The 23477-nt window shown below is 53.9% G+C and overlaps 1 protein-coding gene across 1 annotated transcript in view; it reads right to left on the bottom strand.

The window, feature by feature from the left end:
* TRAPPC9 (trafficking protein particle complex 9) overlaps nucleotides 1–23477 on the bottom strand; it is a 468417-nt gene that overhangs the window by 189000 nt on the left and 255940 nt on the right. Inside the window, 1 exon segment of the mRNA XM_021088861.1 lies at nucleotides 3150–3292. Within this exon segment, the coding sequence (XP_020944520.1) occupies nucleotides 3150–3292 (143 nt within the window).

Raw genomic sequence — 23477 nt, 5'->3', positions numbered from 1 at the left:
CTTCTTTCCCTCTTTGGGGGATTATTTTTTTAGTATTCTGTTTTATCTCTCCTGGCATATTATCCACTCCATAAGTGGTTGCTTGAGGCTTTATAATACTCATCTTTAACTTATTACATTCTAACGTCAAATAATACAACATGTTGCATATAAAAACTTCCATTTCTCCCTCCTTTCTCATTTCTTTGTGTTACTTTTTTAACATGTTCTCCTTCTTTATATATTACATGTCATTATACATTATATACATATAACTGCATATATTACTACAAAATTTAAATGTATTAATGCTTTAAATGTATTATTTCTTCTTTAGACAGTCAGTAGTCTTTTAAAGAAATCAAAAGGCGAGGAGAAAAAAATCTCTTACATCTAGTCACTTAGTCATTATTCCCAGGATTCATCAGTAATGTAGCTCTAGTTTCCATCTGGTTTTATTTCTGTCTACTGAGCTTTTATCAGCTGCTGAAACACAAGGACTGCACTCTCTCCGTCTCTGACACAGCGCCTGAGATGTGGGAGGTATTGGCCTAAAGCTTCACGGTCCGCTAAGCGCTTCATGAGACAAACCAAGAATGTCCAGGAGAACTTACAGAAGGGCCCCGCCACACCTTGTCATGGTCAGAAAAGTTTTCCAAGAAGGTAACACAGACGATCTCCAAAAGGGGGGGAAGGAATGGTGGTTTCAGCAAAAAAACAGTCTTAGAAAGGAGGGGAGGAGAGGGTCCCCGGATGTCACTGGGTCCTGACGCGTCCTGGTGATGGTGAGAAGCAAAGCGCCTTTCACACAGAGTGTGGAGGGGCTGGGCGCCGACAGCTGAAGAGAAGCATCTAGGTCCAAAGCTTAAGTGCCTTGACTATCTCAGCAGAGTTTGAACTTCATCCCGTAAGCTCTGGGGAAGTCCTGAAGCCAGGCATTTGTGGCCACAGGATGGTGCAGGAGCGGGGAGGCGGGGGACCAAGGGGCACGTGTCTCTAGGGTCCTGAGGGAAGACGGCAGAGGGTGCCGTGGATCGCAGGGCCATGGGAGACCTTTCAGAGGCGCAACCCACAGGATTTGGGCATCGATGCGTTAGACTTGGCAGGAGTGGACCAGGAGGGTTAGAGGAAATCAAATCTCAACCCCAGGCGCAGGGAAAAGACAGAGAGAGGCCAAAAGGAAGAGCGTGAGGCCAACAGGCGGGGTCATCGGGAGCCAAGGAGCACGTCCACTAACCACCAGCTCTTCTGGGTGGACGTCTGCGCCACACCCCGTGGCATTTTCCTCATCTCCAGGCGTCGTTAAGAGCTGCAGGGGCCAGGACATGGGAGCCAGAGAGCAGCAGGGGCAAATGATCCAACTCCGTGCCAACCTATGCTGCTTCCAAGACCTCCTTACAAGAGCCGTGGCGGTGGGAGGTGAGAGGACGAGAAAGAAACACACACCAGGATTACGGCGGAGCGGACCGAGTGCACAGAAAGGGCCTGAAAACCTCTCATGGCATCTGGCAGCCGTCCTGGCCACAGCTTCCCCCGGGCAAGTGCCTTGATGCTTTACACAAATTCAACACAGAGGCGAGCCTTGGCAAGAAAGATCATTACTCTGTGGATTGAAAAAGTGATAGATGACGGGGCGGAGGCTGAAAAGCCCAGGCGAAGCCATTCTCCCAGGGCTGGCGAGCAAAGCAAGTCTTTCCCTACTAACTAAAATGACACTTATTTGGGGGCTGTGTCCCCTCAAGAGGGTTTGATAGCAGCAGTAACATCCCTCTGTTATGCCCTGGGGGGGGTCCAGAGCCCATGGGGGCGGGCAGACACGCTGCTCGTGGTCTGGTCTCCCCCATAGTCACGGCCATGCAGGTACGTGCAGCCTTAACTCTGTGAAGATGCGATACCCTCAGAGACGTGAGGCACCACTGGGCAAGAGGATGTGGAAGTGCCCGGGGCGAGCAGCACCTGCCTGCCAAAGGCTGCTTGCTCACCGCCTGGACGGGAGTCTGTGCCCAGAGGGTCTCCAGGTCTCCAGTTGGCTGGAGCCCCGCCCAGTGCTTTCAGACCCCGACAGTCCCGGGGTTACCATAGGTCACAGTCTGGGGTGGGAATTCGCCATCCCCCACCGAAGGCAGGCACCTCTGGTATCTCCAGCCACTTTTGGGTTCAAAGGAGACAAACTGCCTGATGTCTGTCTCCTGGGACATAATCGGAAGACAGGGGGCGCTCTGGGCAGACGTGACCCCACGCACCAGTGGCTGGGAGCGCCACGAGGTGGGGGTGCCGAGCTACCGGACAGCCTGGCCCTGCACACAGCCTTCCCTGGAGGCCAGAAGGGACACAGACCAGCATGGGACTTGTCTGGGAGTCTCTGAGAATGTGGCCATCTGCTGAGCCCCTGGCTACCCAGAAAGCTGGACCAGACTGGAGCCAGGATGGGCTCAAGGACCCGGGCCCTGCCCAAGGACGGCCGCAAGCCAGCACGTCACCCCACGAGCAGTGTCATCACGGCACAGACGGGCAGCCCGTCCCCTCACCCCCTCACAGCAAACTGCAGAGGTGTTTCTCCACACTGCCCGCTTTTCTGATGAAGAACCTAAGATCCAGGGAGGCCAAACACCAGGGCACAAGGAGAGGCGGCACCACGATGACACCAAGGTCAGCATCCCGAATGTGGCACCGTCAGACGCTAGAACAAGACGGTCAGAGAGCAGAGAGGCAGCCGTGAAAAGAATGAAGTCCTGCCATTTGCAGCAACAGGGGTGGACCTCGAGATGCTCATACTGGGTCAGACAGAGGAAGAGAGCACACGATTTCGCTCACATGTGGTCTAAAACAGGACGCAGAGGACTTATCTATGAAGCTGAACTGGGCTCAGGGACAGAGCACAGACTCGTAACTGCCGAGGGACACGGAGGGACGGGCGTTCAGGGTGAGCACCTGGGCACCGGTATATTCAGAGGGGCCAGAGCACAGGGTCCGCCCGTAGAGCCCAGGGAACTTATCCAACACCCCGTAACACACCGCAACAGAGAAGAACATACAGAAGTGTACGCGTACAACTCAATCGCCTCGCTGTACGGCAGAAATGAACACACTGTAAGTCAACCATGCCCTGTAACACACCTTCCTAAGAGAAACAGAACAGAAACAACCACGAAAAGCAGAGAGGCCCCTACCTGGTGGCGGGCAGCGTGCTGACGCGCGTGAAGAACACAGAGGGCTCCACCTCCACGTGCAGCCCCAGGGCGAGGCTCCTGTAATATCCTTCCACGTGGCCGGGGCCTCCGGAGTATTTGAAATTCAGGATTGCTTCCAGGGTCTAGAAAGACAGAGAAAATGGGAAGTTAGTGCCCCCTAAATTGATCCCTTTCCCTGGGTGGCAGGCCTCACTCAGGGGGGCCTCACTCGGGGGGCTTCACTCAGGTGAGCCCGACTCAGGTGAGGCTGAATGGAAATAATCCCAAGTGGTAAAGTCATTAGCACCGAGCACCTCTCAGCCACCAAGAGGGCTGTCGCCCGAGTCCTGGGACCCTTCCTACGGAGACGCCCCAAATCCAACACCAGCCCTGGGGGCGGGTGGAGCACTTCAGAGAGGAAAACACATCGCAGCGAAGAGCATCCCTCAAGCACAGATCAGCTGGAGGGAGAGTGCGGCTCTGGGCCATCCGTGAGCAAGGCTGGCAAGTCACAAACTCAAACGCAAGACGCCTCCTTGACCCCATGGAGAAAAAAAGTCACAGGGCCACCATGAGGCCAGAGGCCAAGGAGGAACAAGGCCCAGGAGGGGGACCATGGGGACACATCTCGCCAGGGGCAGAGCCAGCCACCATAGCAGCTGGCGGGAAGGAACGGGCTCAGAGCCGCTCGGGCTGAGCGGGAGCTCTGCAGTCAAGACGCTCAACGACGGGTCCACCCACTCCAGCCTCTTCTCCAAGCATCTCCCTGGGGGCCTCACAGAGGCCTGGTGGGGGGGGGTGTTCAGGAGAGCAGGGGGAGCCTCTTTGGTGGCACAGGCATGGGGGAGGGGGTCAGCTGCCATCACAGGAAAGACAAGAAACAGACACCCCAGCCCCAATCCTCAACCTTCACAGCAACCCCATCCAGACCCTTCTCCCCTCAGAAGCAAAATCTTTTTTTTTTTTTTTGTCTTTTTGTTGTTGTTGTTGCTATTTCTTGGGCCGCTCCAGCGGCATATGGAGGTTCCCAGGCTAGGGGTTGAATCGGAGCTGTAGCCACCGGCCTACGCCAGAGCCACAGCAACGCGGGATCCGAGCCGCGTCTGCAACCTACACCACAGCTCACGGCAACGCTGGATCGTTAACCCACTGAGCAAGGGCAGGGACCGAACCCGCAACCTCATGGTTCCTAGTCGGATTCGTTAACCACTGCGCCACGACGAGAACTCCAGAAGCAAAATCTTAAGCTTCGGGGAAAGTAGCAAAGGACGAGGGCACAAAGACGTCCCTTCTCATGAGGGGAGAGCAGATGCTGCTGTGAGGGCCAGGAGCCAGTCCCGAGCCAGGCCCCTAGAGCAATGCCATCAGCAGGACGCATTCATACCCAACGCCCACCAGGCAGAGCGGCTGCTACGGGGGAGGGGCGGGGCAGGGGCAGGAAGGCCATGAGCCCAGGGGCACCATCTAGGGGCTCTGACCTGGGACTGAGGCAGCATCTGCTCCAGGCAAACCTAGCAGGTGCCCAGGAAGAAGCACCCCGGGGGAGGATAGGACCTGCCCAGGTGCTGGCAGGCAGGGAGGGCTCGGGGCTAAGGCTGGAGCAGGACCATCACAGGCAAAACCCCTGGGATCAGCAGCCCCTCCTTCCGCACCCCCCCAGCACAATTTGGGGCCCGTGCTGCATCAAGAGTAACCATAGCAACAAGAAGTCTCAAACCCAGCTCAGCTCCTCACTAAAATGACTCAGCCTTCCCCAGAAAGGTCCTAAAACCAGCATCAGCACACCGAGGCCCAGGGGCCAGATCTGGCCCGCAGCCTGGTTCTGCACGCCCTGGAGCTGAGAACAGATTTTACATTTTTAAAAGGTTGTAAAACAAAACAAAACGACAAAACCAAAGAAGAATATGCAACAGAGACCATATGTGGCCAGCAAAGCTAAAATATTTACTCTGTGGTCCTCTACATAGAACGTTTGCTGATATAACTCTAAGGAGAAAATACAGGACTCAATCATGACCTTGGGTTAGGAATGGTTTCGCAGACAAAAGTACAAACAGCACGAGGCAAAAGGCTGGTGCCACGGAATCCGAGGAGGGCAGCGCTTGGGAAGAAGAGCCAGAAAGCCCACGGCTGCAGCCAAGCCCTGTTACAAGGGTCAGAGAAAGTGACTAGCTGGTCACTAATCACCCCAGTGGAAGCATATTCCAGAAGAGGAATAGTGAAGGTGAGCTCAGAGCACTGTCTAGGGGCTGACAGTGCCCAGTGGGAGCCTCAAAGCCACGCATTCGGGGTAGGGACTCGAGCACGCTGCCACCTGCGAGAGCCAAGGGAAGCCACTCTTCCATTGGCCAGAGGAGGTGCCCGCCCACCCGCCTGCCTGCCTGGCGCATCGTGCCTCCTGAGTCCCATTCCATGGATGCAACTAGGGATTCTCATACTAAACGACGTCAGAAAGAGAAAGACAAACACCGTATGATATCACTTAATATGTGGAATCTAAAATGTGGCACAAATGGTCCTGTCTACAGAACGGAAACAGACTCATGGACATGGAGAACAGACTTGGGGTTGCCAAGGGGATGGGGAGTCTGGGGTGAGTAGATGCAAACTATTGCATTTAGAATGAATAAGCAACGAGGGCCTGCGGCACAGCACAGGGAACTGTATCCAGTCTCCTCAAAGAGACCAGGACGGACGATAACATTAAAAAAATAACGTGTGCGTACGTACGACGGGGTCACTGCTGTGCAGCAGAAATTGGCACAACACTGTAAATCAACTAGACTTTAATGAAAAAAATGTTTGAAATGTTAGAGTCACATTCCAATAAGCGTTCCTGGGAAGACACGTGTTACTGCTTTTGTCCAAAGAAGAGGCCGCCATAACCACAAATTTGCTTAAACCAAAAAAAAACCACCTGCACGTGCATGGCGTCAGCCCACGCACAGTGGAGAACGGCTGCCTCTGGGAAGACCAGAGGAAGAAACCCCAGGGCCAGGCCAGGCAGCCCAGCCCAGGAGAAGGACAGCAGCTACGGGGACCAGTTAGTTACGTGCTTAGCCTGAGAGCCTGGCCCTGAGATCTCGGGCGTGTTACCTCTCTGTTCGCAGCCTCGGTCTCTCAGCTGTTAAGTGGGAACATTCGCTAACACCCATCCCACCCGACTTTAGCGGAGAGTCAGTGAGAAAGCAGCAAACAGCTAAGTGCACTAAATAAATTCCTTCCTCCCGCTGCAACCTACCACCCATACTCTGGCCACACTGCTTAACGTAGGAGGAAACAGGAAATGGGTATCAGCGCTATCTATTTTATTCAACGTTTTTTAATCATGGTAAGATACAGATAGCAACACTTCCCACTGTGACCACCGCTAAGTGCACAGTTTAGTGGCATCAGGGACAGTCACGTTGCTGTACAACTGTCACCATCGTCCATCTCCAGATCTTTTTTTTTTTTTTTTTTTGTCTTTTTGCCTTTTCTAGGGCCACACTCACAGCATATGGACGTTCCCAGGCTACGCCAGAGCCACAGCAACGCGGGATCCAAGCCATGCTTGCAACCTACACCACAGCTCACGGCAACGCCGGATCCTTAACCCACGGAGCAAGGCCAGGGATTGAACCCGCAACCTCATGGATACTAGTCGGATTCGTTAACCACTGCGCCACGAAGGGAACTCCATCTCCAAATCTTTTTCATCAAAAGTTACGCAAAAATCCAATTCTGTTCCGCCTCCCGCCTTCGGCTCCCACCGTTCTGCTTTCCGTCTCCGTGGAGTTGACTGCTGGAGATACGGCATCTAAGAGGAATCAGCGTTTTTGTCCTGGTGTTTCTGGCTTATTTCCTCAGCACAGGGTTCCCAGGGCTCGCCCACACTGCAGCATCCATCAGAACTCGATTCCTCTTTAAGGCTGGATGATGGTCCAGTGGACGGGCGGACCACATTGTATTGATCCGCTCACCTGTCCACAGACACTTGGGCTGCTCTCACCTTTTGACGGCTATGAATAATGCTGCTGTGAACTTGGGTGTGCAAACACCTGTTGGAGTCCCTGCTTTCAATTCCTTTGGGTCCATACCCAGAAGGGGAGGTGCTGCATCACATGATAATTCCTGTATCTATTTTTTTTTTTTTTTGAGGACTCAGCATACCATTTTTCACAGAGGCTGCACCATTTCACCTATAAGGACTCCAATTTCTCCACATCCTTGGTAATGCTCATTTTTTCCTAATTGGTTGCTTTGTCTTTTTAATAATCACCATCCTGATGGGGCTAAAGTGGTATCTCATGTTGCTTTTGATCTGCATTCTCCTAACCACGGAGGGTTTTGAGCATCTGGTCATTCTGTATCTTCTTTAGAGAAATGTCTATTCAAGTCTTTCAGTCCTTTTTTTTTTTTTTTTTTTTTTGGCCATGACCATGGCATGTGGAAGTTCCCAGGCCAGAAGTCAAACATACAGAACAGCAGTAGCCCGAGCTGCTGCAGGGACAACACTGGATCCTTAGCCTGCTGTGCTCCCAGGGAGCTCCTCTCAGCCCCATTTCAAAAGCTCACTGCTCCAACCCACCTCCCGCCGCTCCTCAAGGTCTATGTGTTTACAGGTGCCCTTGAACTCTGGACTAGATTCTCTGGACCTGTATAAACGCTACTCCTCCTTCACGGCCCTGCCAAAGCCCGCCTTCTCCAATAACATGGCTGTACTGCTTGACGCAATGAAACACGCATTTTTAAAAAATACTCAAGGACCGTATTTTGGACTCACTAAAATCCCAAACTCTTCTCCCACAGCATAAAGCACTATACGATCATCTCAAAAGGATTGCCAGTTTCATGAGGCCATGTCTTCCACTTCTGCAAACCCCTTGGTTGTCCGAAGGTGACACCTCTCCTACACAGACCCCAGGAAACCTTTCTGCAACGACTTTCTCAACTGGCTCTCATCTGTCTGGTCTGCTCTTTCATTCGTCTCTTCAATCACTCCCCCCGTGCTTTTGAAGGGCCAGGATGTGTGCTTAGGACAAGGTGAACACAGTACGGCTCCTGATTGCTGAAATCACAATAAATGTTGAATCCATGACTATCTGAATAAATAACCTGACAAGTAAACAAAGCCGCCGCATCCCCCAGCACAGACGTGGCACCTTCCGCAAACTGCTGGTGTGGCGGACGAGGAAATAAAGAGATTCTCAACAGTAGCCGTGAAAAGCCAAAATTTGTGAAATTAAAAAATGTCACACTGGCTTTTTTGTTTTTTAAGGGAAACTTAAAAGTTGTCTCCAAAGAATGATTTAGCAGAACTCAGCCAGGAAATGAGCAAAAAATAGACAGAGAAGGTCACTGTCAAGTACCGTGTAACAAAGACAAAAGAGTCGTTTTCTATTTTCTTGTTATTGGCTCTTTTTCTTTTTTTTTTTTTTTAACTTGGTAGAGAAGCAAAAAATATATAATTATGGGGAGAAATATGTAATTTATGAAAGTCAAGCACAGAAAAGATTTTGTGAAATTACTGAATATCACTGCCTTTCTTCCTTGATTTAAAAAAGCCTCCTCAGCCCCCTAAAATGAGAGTATTTTAATAAAGCCATGAGTGGGCTGATTAGGGAAAAGCCACAGGATATCCAAGCTTTATTTCAATCAAAATGTAAGGAGAAACAATGCACTGCTCTGCCATGAAGATTTTCCCTTCTCAGAATGTGTTACAGTATTTACTTTGAAAAAAGACTATGACAAAAATCAGAAATGAGCAAGGAGTTAAAGAAAACTGATTTATTTTCTAGGCGTACTGCCAGTTATTAGTTGAGCTACCTTTTAGTGAGCACCTACTACGTGCTGAATGCTATGGTGAGCGATCCTCACGCATGGGCTCTAGTGGTTATGTAAAACCTCCAGTTTTCATAAACAAGCAGTCGGGTGACTGGCCAGGGCCACACACCCAGGGATCAGCTCGTCCAGGGCTCAAATGCAGAGCCACACGGTGGCACCGCCCAGGCTCCTCCAGTCCCACAAACTGCCCAGAACAGCGTCCATTCATTCGCCCGCCCCGTCGGTCACTCACTGACCCTGAACAAATGTCCCCTAGGTGCAAGGGACTGTGGCAGAAGACACGACACCACCCCCGAGGGCTCCAGTCTGGTCAGGCACGAGCCAGAGACACCGAGACAACTGGGATATGTTACGTGATGGGGAGTGAGGGTGCAGGAGAAGAGACTGCGTGTCCGGGCTGGAGCAGGACAGGGAGACACACAAGCACCAAGGAAGGCGGGATGGCGCAACTATTACAGAGAAACACGACCCAGAACATCAACTAAGACTAAAGCCTGTTTCGTGAGAGCATCAAACGTGACAACCCCCTACGTTAGGCTGATCCAGGGACAAAGAAGGGAGAAACGAATTACTCCTGTCAGGAATGAAGACGGGGGTCGGTACAGACGGTACACGTGAAAAAGGGTAACAAGGCACAGTGCAGACAACTTAGTGCCAATCGGGTCCACAGCTCAGGTAGAGCGGGTGCCCATTGCCAAACAGAACCGACGAGAAGTCAAAAACCTGCAGAACTTCCTGCTAATTGAAGATGCTGGTTTCATAAATTAAAACACCTCCTAAAAGAGACCCAATGCTCGGCCGGCTTCCTAGCTGAATTCTAGCAAAACTTCATGTTAGAGACAGTGGCACTGGGTATACCAACACCTTCAGAAAAATGCTGAGAGGGAGAAAATGCACCCGTTCCTTGCAGGAGGCGTGTTACCCACATGCTAAAATCAGAGGGTTTGCAAAGACTACTACAGGCCTATGTCCCTCATGAATTTAGAGGCAAAAATCCTGAATGATCATTCCTGAGTCTAATGCGGTAATATGTAAACTGGGAAATACAGCTTGGCAAAGTGTCTCAACAATGGAAGACTGATTTCACATTAGAAATTAATCAATGTCATTCACTGTATTAACAGACCGTTAACAGGCAAAGAAAGAAAAGCCATATGATCATCTCAATAGCTTCGGAAAATGCAGTTGACAAAATTCAAAACCTATTCACGATTTCTTTAAAAATATCAGCAAACCGGGCATAAAAGGAGCATCCTCACCCTACAAAGTGCACCATGTGAAAAACTCGTAGTTAATGGCAAACGACATTATGCCCCTAAAAGCCAGAAGAAGGCAAGGTCACAGCTGTCATTACTTCTTCGATGCTGTCCTTGAGATCCTAGACAACTCAATGAGACAAGAAAAGGAAATTAAAGGCATACATGTCAGAAAGGAAGGCATAGAACTGTTTATAGACGACACAGTCGTGCATCCAAAAAAATCCTAAGGAATCTACTGGAACTCTCAGGAATTGCCAGTGGTAAAGTAAAATGCAGAATCACTTTGGAAAACAACTAGGCAACCCTCATAAATGAAGACATCGAATTAACATGTTGTTACCACTGGGAGTTCCCATCGCGGTTCAGTGGTTAACGAATCTGAGGTTGCGGGTTCGATCCCTGGCCTTGCTCAGCGGGTTAAGGATCCGGCATTGCTGTGAGCTGTGGTGTGGGTCGCAGAGGCAGCTCGGATCCCACGTTGCTGTGGCTGGGGTGTAGGCCAGCAACTGTAGCTCCGATTCGACCCCTAGCCTGGGAACCTCCATATGTCCTGGGAGCGGCCCTAGAAAAGGCAAAAAGACAAAAAAAATATGTATATATATTGTTAGCAATGAAACTCTAACCAAGAAAAAATATATATCTACACTAAGACATGCAGGTAAATGCCCCTGCTGGAAACTTTATTTGTAGTGTAGGTTAAGCCCAAACTGAAATAACCTCAATGTCCAACAGGAGGGAGGTGAGTGAATAAACAAATTTTATGGAATGTTACTCAGCAACAAATGAAACACACTTCTGACATACCCAACACGCAAAAAATCCCCAAACATCATTCTGCGTTAAAGAGGCCAGATACAAAAAAGTACATACTGTTTGCTTGCATGTACATGAGATGCTACAAAAGGTACCCTTTAGGACAAGGAGCAGATCGATGGTTGCCTGGGGTTGGGGGCGGGCAAAGACTGACTGCAAAGGGGCCAGGGAACGCTGGGAGATGATGAGATTATTCCACATCTTGATGTACAGTTCACGTGGCTGCATTTTATAGAATGCAGATGACACTCAATAAAGTTGATTTTAGAAACAGATCCTGATCCCCAGGAAGCACAGAATCACTTGCAAACATGAACACAACAGCCTCCAGAGTCATGGCGTGGGCCACACTGACGCGGGACTGGCTCTGTCTGAGGACAAATGCGAAGCCTGAGTTTCCAGGTTCCACAGCGGAGTCTCAGAAGTGAGTTTATGATTCACTGTAATTAACACTTCACATCCGGAGTTCCCGTTGTGGTGCGGCACAAATGCATCTGACTAGGAACAAGGTTGTGGGTTCGATCCCTGGCCTTGCTCAGCGGGTTGAGGATCCAGCGGTGCCATGAGCTGTGGTGTAGGTCACAGATGTGGCTCGGATCCCAAGTTGCTGTGGCTGTGGCGTAGGCCGGCGGCTACACCGCCAAACAGACCCCTAAGCCTGGAACCTCCATATGCCGTAGGTGCGGCCCTAAAAAGGACAAAAAGACAAAAACAAAAACAAACAAACAAAAAAACCACTTCACACCCCTCCTCCAGCTTGCGGTGCCCTCACGGGTGACATATGAGACTGGGGCCAGATATCACCTGAGGTTCTTATCCATCCTTATATGAACAGTTATTGCTCATTTCATAACACTAATCTAACGTTTCATGATTTCTAATCTAACTAAAAAGGAAAAATCACCCTGAATAGCATCCTAACTCAGTATGTCTAAGAAAAGGTCTCTAATGTTTGGAGACCTGTCATCACAGATTCCCTTCTGCTCTATTTCCGCGATACGACATGAGAGTAACAGCTCTGATGCGCTTCAGTCAAACGCGAAGGACCAGGGGTCCCGGCCAAGGCTCATGCCCCCAAAGACCAGTCCTACGGTTTACTTGAGGTCAACGGCACATCCAATGAAAGGCTCACTGTTACTTTGCAGCCAATGAGCACCTTTGGCCAAAGTCTTTCCTCAGTGTTAATTACGCCTTAAAGATGCCGAGTGACCACGAAGTAAACGGTGCACCCACAACAATGCAGGAAGGCATCTGAGCACCACCAGCCACCGAAACGCTCCGACTCAAAAGGCCTGCAAGTCGCTTGGTGACTGACACGGGGAGGGACCCTGGGTCCAGGTGGAAGGGGATGTGTCTGGGAACCGCGAAAGGCCCAAGTCAAAGATCCGATTGGGGGGTACCCAAAAAGCAGCCATTTCATGTTCTTTGCTGTGAAGTACAGGTTCAAATCACTTCGCTGCTTTTTTTTATTGACCTGTCCATCTTTTTTCTTCTAGATTACCTAGGAGGTTTTATACATTAAGGAAATTACTCCTTGCCTGTGATATAAACTGCAAATATTTTTCCACAGTACCTTTGGATTTGCTTATGATGTTCTTTGCCTTGCAGAAATTTTTCGTTTTTTGGAATTAATGCATCAGTCTTTTATGTTTCTTGCATCTTTTTCACGGTTCCTAAATCAGGGTTAGAAACACTCTCCAAACTCAAAGAAAGTTATAAGATACTATTCTCCTCTGTTTTCCTCCACTATTTGAAAGTTTGTCTTTTAAACTTTTTTTTTTTTTTTTGGTTTTTTTGTTTTGTTTTGTTTTGCTCTTTAGGGCTGCACCCGTGGCATATGGAGAGTCCCAGGCTAGGGGTCGAATCGGAGCTACAGCTGCCAGCCTATGCCACAGCCACAGCCACGCCAGATCCAAGCCGCATCTGCAACCTACACCACAGCTCACGGCAACACCAGATCCTTAACCCACTGAGCGAGGCCAGGGATCGAACCCGCAACCTCATGGTTCCTAGTCAGATTCGTTTCTGCTGCACCACAACGGAACTCCTATCTTTTAAACTTTTAACTTCAATGTTTTCTCAAAGTGACAGAAAACTGGAAAATGCCCCCAAACCAATTCAACAACTGTTCACATTTTCTTCCATTATTTTTTAATTCTCTAGCTCTCTTCCAGATAGAAGATAAACAGACAGACCGTTGGAAAAGATGGTGTTTGCAAGCCTTCTCCATTGCACTGCTCCGATTTTTCCACTAGTAATTAGCAGCGCGTTTACTAGACAGCACCACTGTGCCAGCACTGGAGCCCATGGGTGCGAGAGCGGCACTGCGGCTACTTAGGAAGATGTGGTCGTTCTCCAGAGCCATGTGAAGACGGGCTGAAGGGGAAGTGAGGCCGAGTGTGCAGCTGGCTTCCAAAAGCTACCAAAAGGAAGAAGCTAGAGAGAATGGCTGTTCATTGCACTGTCCTTTCAACTCTGTGTTTGAAATTCTTCAAAAGGAAACACTGAAGGAAGCAGGAGCCCATCAAGGACGCTAGACCTGAATATGGAAAACCTGAGAGCGATGGCACCCCTTTGCTGAGCACACACGTGCTCCAAGGGGGTTTAGAGAAGATGCCTCGTCCTCCCCCGAGAGGCCTCAGCAGGGGTACTGGTGCCCCTTGTTCCACTGAGATGTCTGGGGTTCGCCCAGGCACAGGGTCTCAGGGGTCGCGGCTGGACTCTGGTGCTCATCCCCTGACCCCAGGGCTCTCTCTCCTGTGACGCCACCTCCTCAGGTGCGCTGGCCCTGCTGGGGGGTCAGCAGTCACTGGGAAGCGCCACCTGCCAAAGCCAGACGAGGCTGCCCAGGTTAGAGGGTGGTGACCGCTGCCAAGTCCACGTCACAAAGCTCTGCTCTCTCCACAGCTGGGCGGCTTCCGATTTAGTTCCGCTGATGTTTCCAGTTATTCAACAAGTCTTCCAGCCGTGGTCTTTGCTTCCTTCTCCCTCCAGCAAGCTCCCTTCTCTCGACAGAAAACAAACGTCGACCTGCCTTGCCAGCAACGGCACTTCTGGGTCCTCGGAGCAGTGACCCTCGTAAACCCCTCCCGCCCTCAGAACCCCCGTCCCTCCTCCTCCGGGTGGGAATCAATTTAACACCTGCTTTGGAGAGTACTTCTTCAGCTCAGCTGGCACAACAGGCCAGGACTGGAGCCCCCCGTCCTGCCTGGACCTCAAGCCCCCCACCCCCAGGATGAAAGCTGAGCAGCTGAGTGCTCAGCCCTCTGCTGGGCTTCTGTCCCAGGAGCAGAGGCTACTCCAGCACCTGGCAGGCCGGCTTCGGCTCCACACTCTGCTCTCCCGCTGTTGGGGTCCTCCAGAACCTCTCACCCTGGCCAACAGGAAAAGCGGGTGAGGAAATAAAACTGCATTTTTTTTTCTTCTTTTTGACAGCTGCACCTACAGCATATGGAAATTCCCGGCTAGGTGTCGAATCGGAGCTGCAGCTGCCAGCCTATGCCACAGCCACGGCAACATTGGATCTGAGCTGCATCTGCGACCTACGCAGCAGCTTGTAGCAACTCCAGATCCTTAACCCACTGATCGAGGCCAGGGATCAAACCCGCATCCTCATAGAGACAATGTCTCATCCTTAACCCCCTGAGCCACAATGGAAACTCCATAAAACTGTATTTTAATGACCAGAGGCAACAAGCCCCCAGGTTCTGGCCACCCCAAACCCACCGGCCATCCTGAGGCCTGACAGATGGACACCGGGGCCTCTAGGACCCTAGTCCTTCCCAGCACATCCCCTGACCTCGGACCGCCGCCCTGGAGCTCACACCATGGTCACTCGTTTAAACCGAGTGCTGGTCCCCACACCAGTGTTTCTGATTTGGAGGATGGGGTGAGCCCTGAGAATCTGCACTTCTAAGGAGCCCCAGGATGGTGGAGCTGCTGGTCCAGAGACCCCTTTTTGGGAACCGCCACTTGGAGATGGGGAGCGAGGGCAGCATCCCTGACTGGTGAGACGGGGAAAGGATGGCTCGTGCGGGCTCCACCCCCGCCCTGCCCTCCAGCCAGAGGGTGAGAACGGGGGTCTCCAGCCCTGCCCCTGGCTGTGGGAGGCATTGCAGAACCCATGTGGCCGCAGCGAGGCCAGCTCCAACCTCCCCTGGGCAGCGAGCATGTACCACTCCTGCATGTACCTCTCTGTGGCCCCAAACGTAGACAGCGCAAGCCAGGGGGTGCTAGCTAGGCTCCTCTAGAAGCCCGTAACCCACGTGGAAACGATCAAAGCCTCCTTCTTCCACGGTTCCTTGGCAGGCCAGAGACAGCCACCATGTCAGCTGTCCAACAGCGGTGCCCCGAGGCCACTCCATGGCGGCCACCGTGCTCCATGCCCACTGAGGGAGCACGGGGAGGGTCAGGCTGTTCTGGAAGAGATTGGAGGCGAGAGGAAACCGGGCTGACCCTTCTGGGTGTGACCCCAGTTGCACGAAGGCAGAGGTCGGGCAGGGAAGGTAGGAGGCGAACCAGTGGCAGCAGGCAGGGCACCTGGCGGCCAGCCGCTGAGCCCCGGCCAGAGCTCCTCAGGGCCCGGGGCTGGGTCCTGGGCCACGGCCAGCTGACTCGCAATGACACAAACAGAAGTCACAAGAGACCTGGACGTGGCTTTACACTGAGACCCTGGCTCTCAAGAGCAATGGCCTACAGATCCTCCCACGGGCCGACAGAGAAGCCGCACTCGGAGCGGCCGCATTCCATCCCACAGGTGCCCAACCCTGAGGCCCTCCTACTAGACAGCCATGGCAGCGCTGGAAAACCAGCACACCCCACCTAAATGCCAGCGCCCTCCCCTGAGGGTGCCCCCAGGGCTGGCGCGCAGCTGGCACGCTGCCCGATGGAGGAGCTTGAACATCCCTTACTGAATAAATAGACAGATGAATGAAAGGTGCAGCTTCGGCATCAATAGGAAGCGCTTTCAGAGGATGATGGCCCCCCAGCCTCTGGGAGAATAAATCTCTATTATAAATGGAAACCTTATAATCCCGCAGACGCCCTTTCTATTTTTTCAATGCACAGCTGCGTGAGAGAAGATTATCCAGTGCGCTGAATATGCATTTCTAACCACACTCACCTAAGATGCATTCCCTCTACAGACTAAGAAGAGCTAAATAATACAGATGGCAAAGGAGTGACATTCTATGTCTGCTGAGGTCATCAAGCCCGAGGTAAAGCCCGGATTGGTGAAGAGTCAGTAAGTCACCGCAAAGAATCATTAGTACTAAAAACAAAAGGCTGCAGAGTGAGGGCAGAGAACTGCCCCCCCAAACGCGAGCCAAGCTGCCACCACGGCACGTGATTTCCACCTCGCTTGAGTCCTAGCCGCTGTCCCCCGCAGTGGGCACAGACGAGGGAGAGAATCAAGACGGGGGCCAGGAGCCCCAGGACCCGGGGTCAGACGAGGCCCTGCACCTGCGGGCTGGGTCCCCCGGGCAAGAGGCCACACACCCACTTGGGGCTTCCCTGCACGCTGACCTGGTGAAGGGTCCCTGCCTGCTGGGCGGGGACAAGCCACAGACGCAGAAACCAGGTGGAGAACCCCTCCCGCCCGACAAAGAGGAAGGCAGGTGCTCCCGGCCTCTGGGGAGATGCAACCAGTGGTCCAAGTGCAGGGACGCCGCCTGCCCAGCGCCTCCTGGACGGCAGCCCAGACTCACTGTGTCCCCCACACAGCCCCTTCTCCAGTCGCCCTGTGTCAGTGTTATTCCACTTAACCAAGAAAAGTGAGAAGCAGTTATCACCAAGACGACGACTTGAATTCAGTTAATATTCTAGCAGGACCACGTCCCATGGACCCGGGTCCTTCCCATAAGAACGGTAGAATTTTCCAGTTCACTGGGGGCTCAGCAGGTTAAAGATCCGACATCACTGCAGCAGCCCAGGCTGCTGCTCTGGCTCAGGTTCGATCCCTGGCCTGGGACCTTCCACATGCCACAGTCAGAACCAGAAAAAAACCAAGATTGGTGGTATTTTAACCCAAAGCAATCTGGGGACTGGCGGGCTGGATGTGGACTAGGTAACAGGGCTCACGTGTCACCGCAGGCCCACCTTCTACCTGAGGAACACCAGGGTAAGGAGTCCCAGATGTTGGGAGATGAGACTAGAAAGGCCATGGCTTAACTCCAGATTCTCTGCACCCGCCTGGGGGCCGGCAGATCCTCAGCCTCTGCACACGGAGCACAGCGGCACCCAGACACGGAGCGGGCTTTTCGAGTCCCTCCCGAGAGCAGGGCGCTGACAGAGTTCAGCTGTGCTGGAAAGCTCTTCAGTGTGGACAAGTGAGTTATGCCCTGTCCACTGGGCTCCACCACCCCCTCTGGCTGGGGCAGGACGGGCTGCAGTGAGACTCTGGCAGAAACGGCACAGCACTCATCTCCTGCTCCAGGCACGCACAGAGGCGGGAGAGTCAGGAACTCAGTGCACAGGAAATGCCAGCCCACGTGGCCAGGGAGAAAAGACTGGGGGAGGAGTCCCAGCGGAGCTCCCGGGAGGGCAGGGGTCACATCAGGAAGCAAAGGGCCACCCAGAGCCACAGGCACGTGCTGACCAGCTAGAGATCCAAACTAAGCCACATAAGGGCCTCCAACCAGAACCCAGATGAGGCCACACAGCCCCAGCCAAACGCATCTTCCTTAAGATCCCACGCAGGCTGGGTGGGAAGCCCCGCCCCTCAGGAAGGCCCGCCCCTTCGGGAAGCCCCACCCCGCGCCCTCTCTGAGAGGGTTTTCACTGCAGTTCTGCATTAACGGCTGTGCACCCCAAGTTAGGTGCGCCTCAGTCTCTGAAAACTCACTCACATCCAGCCGGAAGGGGCAGATAAAGGTGGCCTCCCCGCCCCACCTCCAGGCCCTGGGGTTCCCTAGAGGCTGGACGAGAGGACACTGGGTCACCCAGCATCCGCCATCCCTCAGTCCCTGGCCTGCATCCTCGAATGACCTGGGACCTGCACAGCTCTGTCCTGAGGGCGCAGATGGGAAAACCTGCCCAAAACCCTCACTCCATTCCCGAGCCAAGAGTGGACGTTAGGCAGAGAAAGCACCCCATGAGGCACTGGGTGCTGGCGGACGTCTGCGGGCACAGCACTGGGCACGAGCAGCGTTGGGCGTGGGCAGCGCTGGGCGTGAGCACAGGGCAGTCCACAGGCCCACTGCCTCAGGCACTGAGCGTTAGAGACCCCTGGGACCTGCGTCTCCACCAGGCCACCAGCCCAGGTCAGCACGGAGCCAGGAGGGGACTGGGTCAGCTGGGCTGGACTCCCTGCGCCTGGAGTCTCAGAAATCCATTGGGAGCTCCTTTTCAGCACGTGGACTTGAAGTGGCCTTCAGCGCTGTGCCGGGGCAGGTTGGGTACATAGAGCATGGGGGCCGGCCCCCACCAGGGACGGCAAAGACAGGGTCCCGCTCTGTGTGGAAAGCCCACCATGGCCAGCATCCTCCCCTGAAATCCTCACTACAAAGCCCCATTTCACACCTGGGGCAACTGTACCCACCAGCCTCTCCTAGAACCCAGGGCTGGGTGAGCACAAAGCCCCGCAGTCCAGCTCCACCCGGGCCCGCGTGGCTGGGGAAGTCCTGCCCACGGCCCACCCTCCCCCAGCCCCTGTGAAGGGCATTCACCACGGTGGCAAGCAGACCCCCCCCCAGCCTATCCGAGGCTCACAGCCCCTGCTGGTCCCCCCAGGGCCTTGGCCACCCTTCCGACCTCAGGATAGTCCACCTGGGGCAAACCAGCGCTCCGTGAACACCTGGAGAGGAGACGGGGTGGGGAGCTATGGGTCAGGAGCCCGGGGGCTCACGGGGACACGAGGAAGGGGCACTGCCAGCAGCCCGGGAGGGAGGGAGGAGCCCCCCTACCTGCACCTTCTATGCTGCTGTGGGGCCGCGGGTCCTGGTGGGCCCTCGTGCCTCCTCGATGGACCAGACGCGGTTAAAGCAAATCTCGGCCACAATTCTTACATCTTCCACTGCTGTGAAGACACAGCCTCACCCGCGGGCCGGAGGCCGCTCTGCAACCAGCAAGGTGAGCCCTCCTTTCCTCAGCTGCCCGAGGCGTCCGGGACCTCGGAGGACACAGAGGACCACACAGGACCACGGCAGTGATCTGGGGCACCTGCTGCGCACCCCTCCCGCCCGCCCTCTCACCGGGAGGGCCGAAGGGACAGAGGAGGCTTCAACAGCGGGAGCTGCAGGGCAAAGGGAGACGGTGATCGCCTGGCCACGGGGCCCGCCGGGAAGGGCAGGGCCGCTCACACTCTGGAGTCTGTTCCGCAGTCAGTGGGTCCAGGGAATGTCTGATCCCTGCCCCCTCAGCCCCCATCCGAGGCTTTGAAGGCCACAAGCTTCACCCGAAGGCATCTTATCAGTCCTTCTCCCCTTCCAGACCAGTCTTTGTTCCCTGACAAAACAGATGAGCAGGCACAGGATGCCACACCCACCTGGCACCCGCAAGTGCCATCTGCCCAGACCCAGAGGAAGAGGCCCCTCGGTTCCCACCCACGGAACAGTACAGCATGGCCTTCTTTTGCCTTTAAGAACCTCAAACAGCATACTCTCAGGAAAGGGGGAATTTTATTCTCCAGGCTTTACACCAAATGGTCTGTAAAGGACATTTACAATTATCTAAAGATGCCTAATTAGGACGGCTGCTCCCCCACATAAGAGAGACAGGTTCTCCACGGTCCTGAGATATTTCTGGGGGAGCATGTGCAGAGGAGAAGCTAATGAGAAGAGCCCACATTTAAACTCATTACTGGTGACTAAATATTTTTAATTCTCACATAAGATCACAGCATGTGTGTAAATGGTTTCCGATCCAAATGCATCCACCATATTTCCTTCCTTGTAATGAGCGCTGCAGTCTTTCTCCAGCACAGAAATTTGAACACAGTGAGGGAGGAAGCTGGCATGGCGTGTGCCAGGGGCAGCAAGCAACTGCCGGGGGGGAAAGGGCAGAGCAGGCCAAGCTCCCAGGACCAGGCAAGCAAGGATGGGGAGGTTTGTGTTCCAGCTCAGAGGTTTTCTGCCGCTCCTTCAAAAGCACTGTAGCAAAACAGAATCTGCAAAGTTACCGCAGCATGCAGTGCTTCTCCGGCAAAGGGCGGGCGTGGGAGTCCTTTATCTTCAGAGGATGGACATTTAGAAAAACCCCTTCAACAGGGAGGAGGACACAGTGGTCAAGTCTGAGACCATGTGAACAACAAGATAACGGCAGTGATGGATGAGACAGGAGCACAGAAGAAAACGATACCCACAATCGTCTACTGAGAGCAGTAAGTCCATCGGGAAAAGGGACAGAAGAGTTCCCGCTAACGACTGTAGGAGGAACGACGGAAGGAGCAAAACCATCCCTTAGGAACCGCTAGGGGGATGGGCTAGACCATCAGTGGCCGCTGAAATTGTGAATGAAAGCAAGAAAAGCCGCAGTTTACAGCTGCAAAGTACTGCCCTTCGACATTCATTCATTATAAAAGGAAAACCAGCAACCTTCCAGCAGAGCACCTGACAGGGACCGCCTTAGCCTCGGGGTCGAAGGTGCCACCAAGGGAATGAGACAAAGGCGCCACTGCCCCCTGGGGGACGCCCCAAGAAGGGCACGCACTGCCCTGAGCTAGTCCTGCCCCAAATGCACAACCTGGGGAAGTATCACACAGTCCCAAACTCAGGGACACTCTAGAAAAACAGCTGGCCAGGGCCATTCTCGCCTGTCAAGACCGAGGCAGACAAAGTCAGACAGAAGGCCATCCCCGGTGAGGGGAGATGAAGAGGCCCGACCTCCAGGTCTGCAGCATCCGGCACCCGGTTCCGACCCGGAACACAGACGCCAGCAAAGCAGTCGGAAAATCAGGGCAGGGTCGGCATGAGTAACGGGCACTGTGTCACTGTGAATTTCCTGGCTTTACCAACTGCATTATGGTTGTTAAGACATGAGCATTGGAGGAGCCAGGGGAAGCGTAAGCAGACATGCTTTGTACTATTTTGGCAACTTTTTTGTAAATCGGAAGTCAGGTCAAAACACCAAGTCGAGGGTGTTTAGTGGTGAGCAAGGGACGGCTGTAGCAGCGGCTGCCATCCACCCAGCGCCTTCTCGCTGCTGGACAACACTGGGGTCGCACGCCTCTCAGCCCCACTTCACAGATGAGAAGCGATGAGAAGTCTGAGGCCGAGGGAGGCTAAGACCCACAGGTGGCGAGCGGCGGACGGGAGCTGGTGCCTCATCCACGGCCGCTGGCTCTGTCATCCCAGGTGAGTGACGGGCAGACAGGACGTAACCCAGGGCCTCAGCCTGCACATCCCTCGGGAAGAAAGCTCTCGGGCCACTTACAAGGCCAGGGCCACGCCCTGAGGGAAGTGAACAGCAGGGAGCCGGGGGCAGGGCAGCGGGAGGCATGGCACCTGTCCTGCCTGTGCTGGCTGTGCCAGCTGGGCCCATTCACGAACCCCCTGCCTCTGGGTTCACACCTTCAAGGGGAAGCCCTGGGAGCACCGGCACCAGCCCAAGTGTGGTCAGGAAGGTGCCCACAGAGGTGCCCGCTCACTCCCCAGGGACGCTGAACGCTTACAGCCCCCGAGCTGCAGGAAACAGAAGCCTGAACGTGGGGAAGCAAAGCTGGGATGCAGTCAGCCACCTGGGCCCCTGTGTGCTGTGATGTCCACCATCCTGCTGGACGTTTCTACGCTCACTTTCACCTAATGACCACAAAGCCTTATGAGATGTGTATTAAATCTGCAATTTTTTTTTTGGCCATGCGTGTAGCATAGAGAAGTTCCCAGGCCAGGGATCGAACCAGCGCCACAGCAGTGCCGATGCTGGATCTTTACCGCGCTGAGCCACCGGGGGACGCCGACATCCGCGTTTTAGGGATGAGAAGAGAGACGTGAAAAGGCGGAGGACCAGGTCGTCACGTGGACTTGGTGAGGACATCCGCCCCTCGAGGCCGGGTGTGGCCCCCTTTCAGCAGATTCCCTCCAGAGATGAACACAAACACCCCCACCAGTCCAGCGCCCCATTCACACCGAGAGAATCCTATCACCAAAAAAAGAAAAGCAATGTTTTTATTTGATTGTATTTTTTTAATTTTTAGGGCTGCATCTTCGGCACATGGAGGTTTCCAGGCTAGGGATCGAATTGGAGTTGCAGCTGCCGGCCTACACCACAGCTCATGGGTCCTTAACCCACTGAGCAAGGCCAGGGATCAAACCCGCAACCTCATGGTTCCAAGTCGGATTCGTTTCCGCTGCGCCACGACAGGAACTCCCCCCAATTTTTTTTTTTTTCTAAAGAGTCCCTGAAATGCTGTTGGGTAACAGTGTCATGTCAAGCAGCAGGCTGGGTCAGAAAAAGCAAAGAAAAGCAAGCAGGACAACCACTCCAATACTCAGACTCCTCAGATGCAGTCAGCCACCTGGTCAAAGGGCTGTGTGAGCTTCTCGGCCTTTCTGGCCTCAGTTTCCCCTGGTGGAGGGGAGGGGTTGCAGGCTAGGCTGGCAGTGTCCCATCTGAGGTCAAACCTGTGGGTGCCCAACACCCAGGAGGAGCTCAGCAACCCCCAGGCTGGGGGCAGGGGGAGCCAGCAGGCGAGCCCCGCCCCCCGCAGGGTGGTGTCCGGGAGCAAGCTTTTTTCCTAAGCATGTCGCGTGCAGGAAGCTCTACGCAAACGTGCCAGCTCTCAGGCCATGTCTGCTCCAGCCTCTGGGGTTCAGGTCCCGCTTGGTTATAGAAGACGCCTGGGTCAGCCCTTGCATGAGCTGAGATCAAAATCAGTCAGTGTCGATGGAAAATTAATTTCCTTTCCCCGGCACTTCTCACTCTCTTTAATATATGAAGGGCTGGAGCGGGGAGGGGGTACAGCCGGGTCCCGTCACAGCTGGTTCCAAATGCCCTCCCAACATTCACAGGGCTCGGCACCAAGGCAAGAGCGTATAACTGAGACCGTGAACGCCCTGACGAGGCCGCCCCGCCAGCCCCCCCACCCCGGTCTTTCCTCTCTTCCTGCAGCAGATGCTGCCCTGGCCTCTCCGAGCCCATCTCCTGCTTCCTCCTCCTTTGCTCCTCTCCCGCTCACTAGACACCCCTGGCCCTGGGCCAGTGGGCACCAGGGCACAGGGCCTGGAACCCCAAGAGCTCACGAAGCGCAGGAGACACACGACGGAGACAGAGGCAGCCAGGAGGGGCGCCCCGGGGAAGCCCGCAGGCAGCACAGGGCCCCACAGAGGCCTGCGGAGGAGGCGGACCGTGGGGAAGACAGATGCTTCAGGCCAATGGAACAGCCTTCAGAAAGCAAACAAACACAGGGCGCCCTCCCTGCTCAGCGAGCGGTGTGTAATTCCATGTGGGCTTCTGGCCAGAGCAGAAAGACCGACAGATGGGAAAGGAGGTGGGGATT

This window comes from Sus scrofa, chromosome 4, assembly GCF_000003025.6.
Source record: "Sus scrofa isolate TJ Tabasco breed Duroc chromosome 4, Sscrofa11.1, whole genome shotgun sequence".
Classification (NCBI taxonomy): Eukaryota; Metazoa; Chordata; class Mammalia; order Artiodactyla; family Suidae; genus Sus; species Sus scrofa.
The sequence above is the reverse complement of the archived record's forward strand: the minus strand, read 5'-3'. Positions and strand labels throughout refer to the sequence as shown.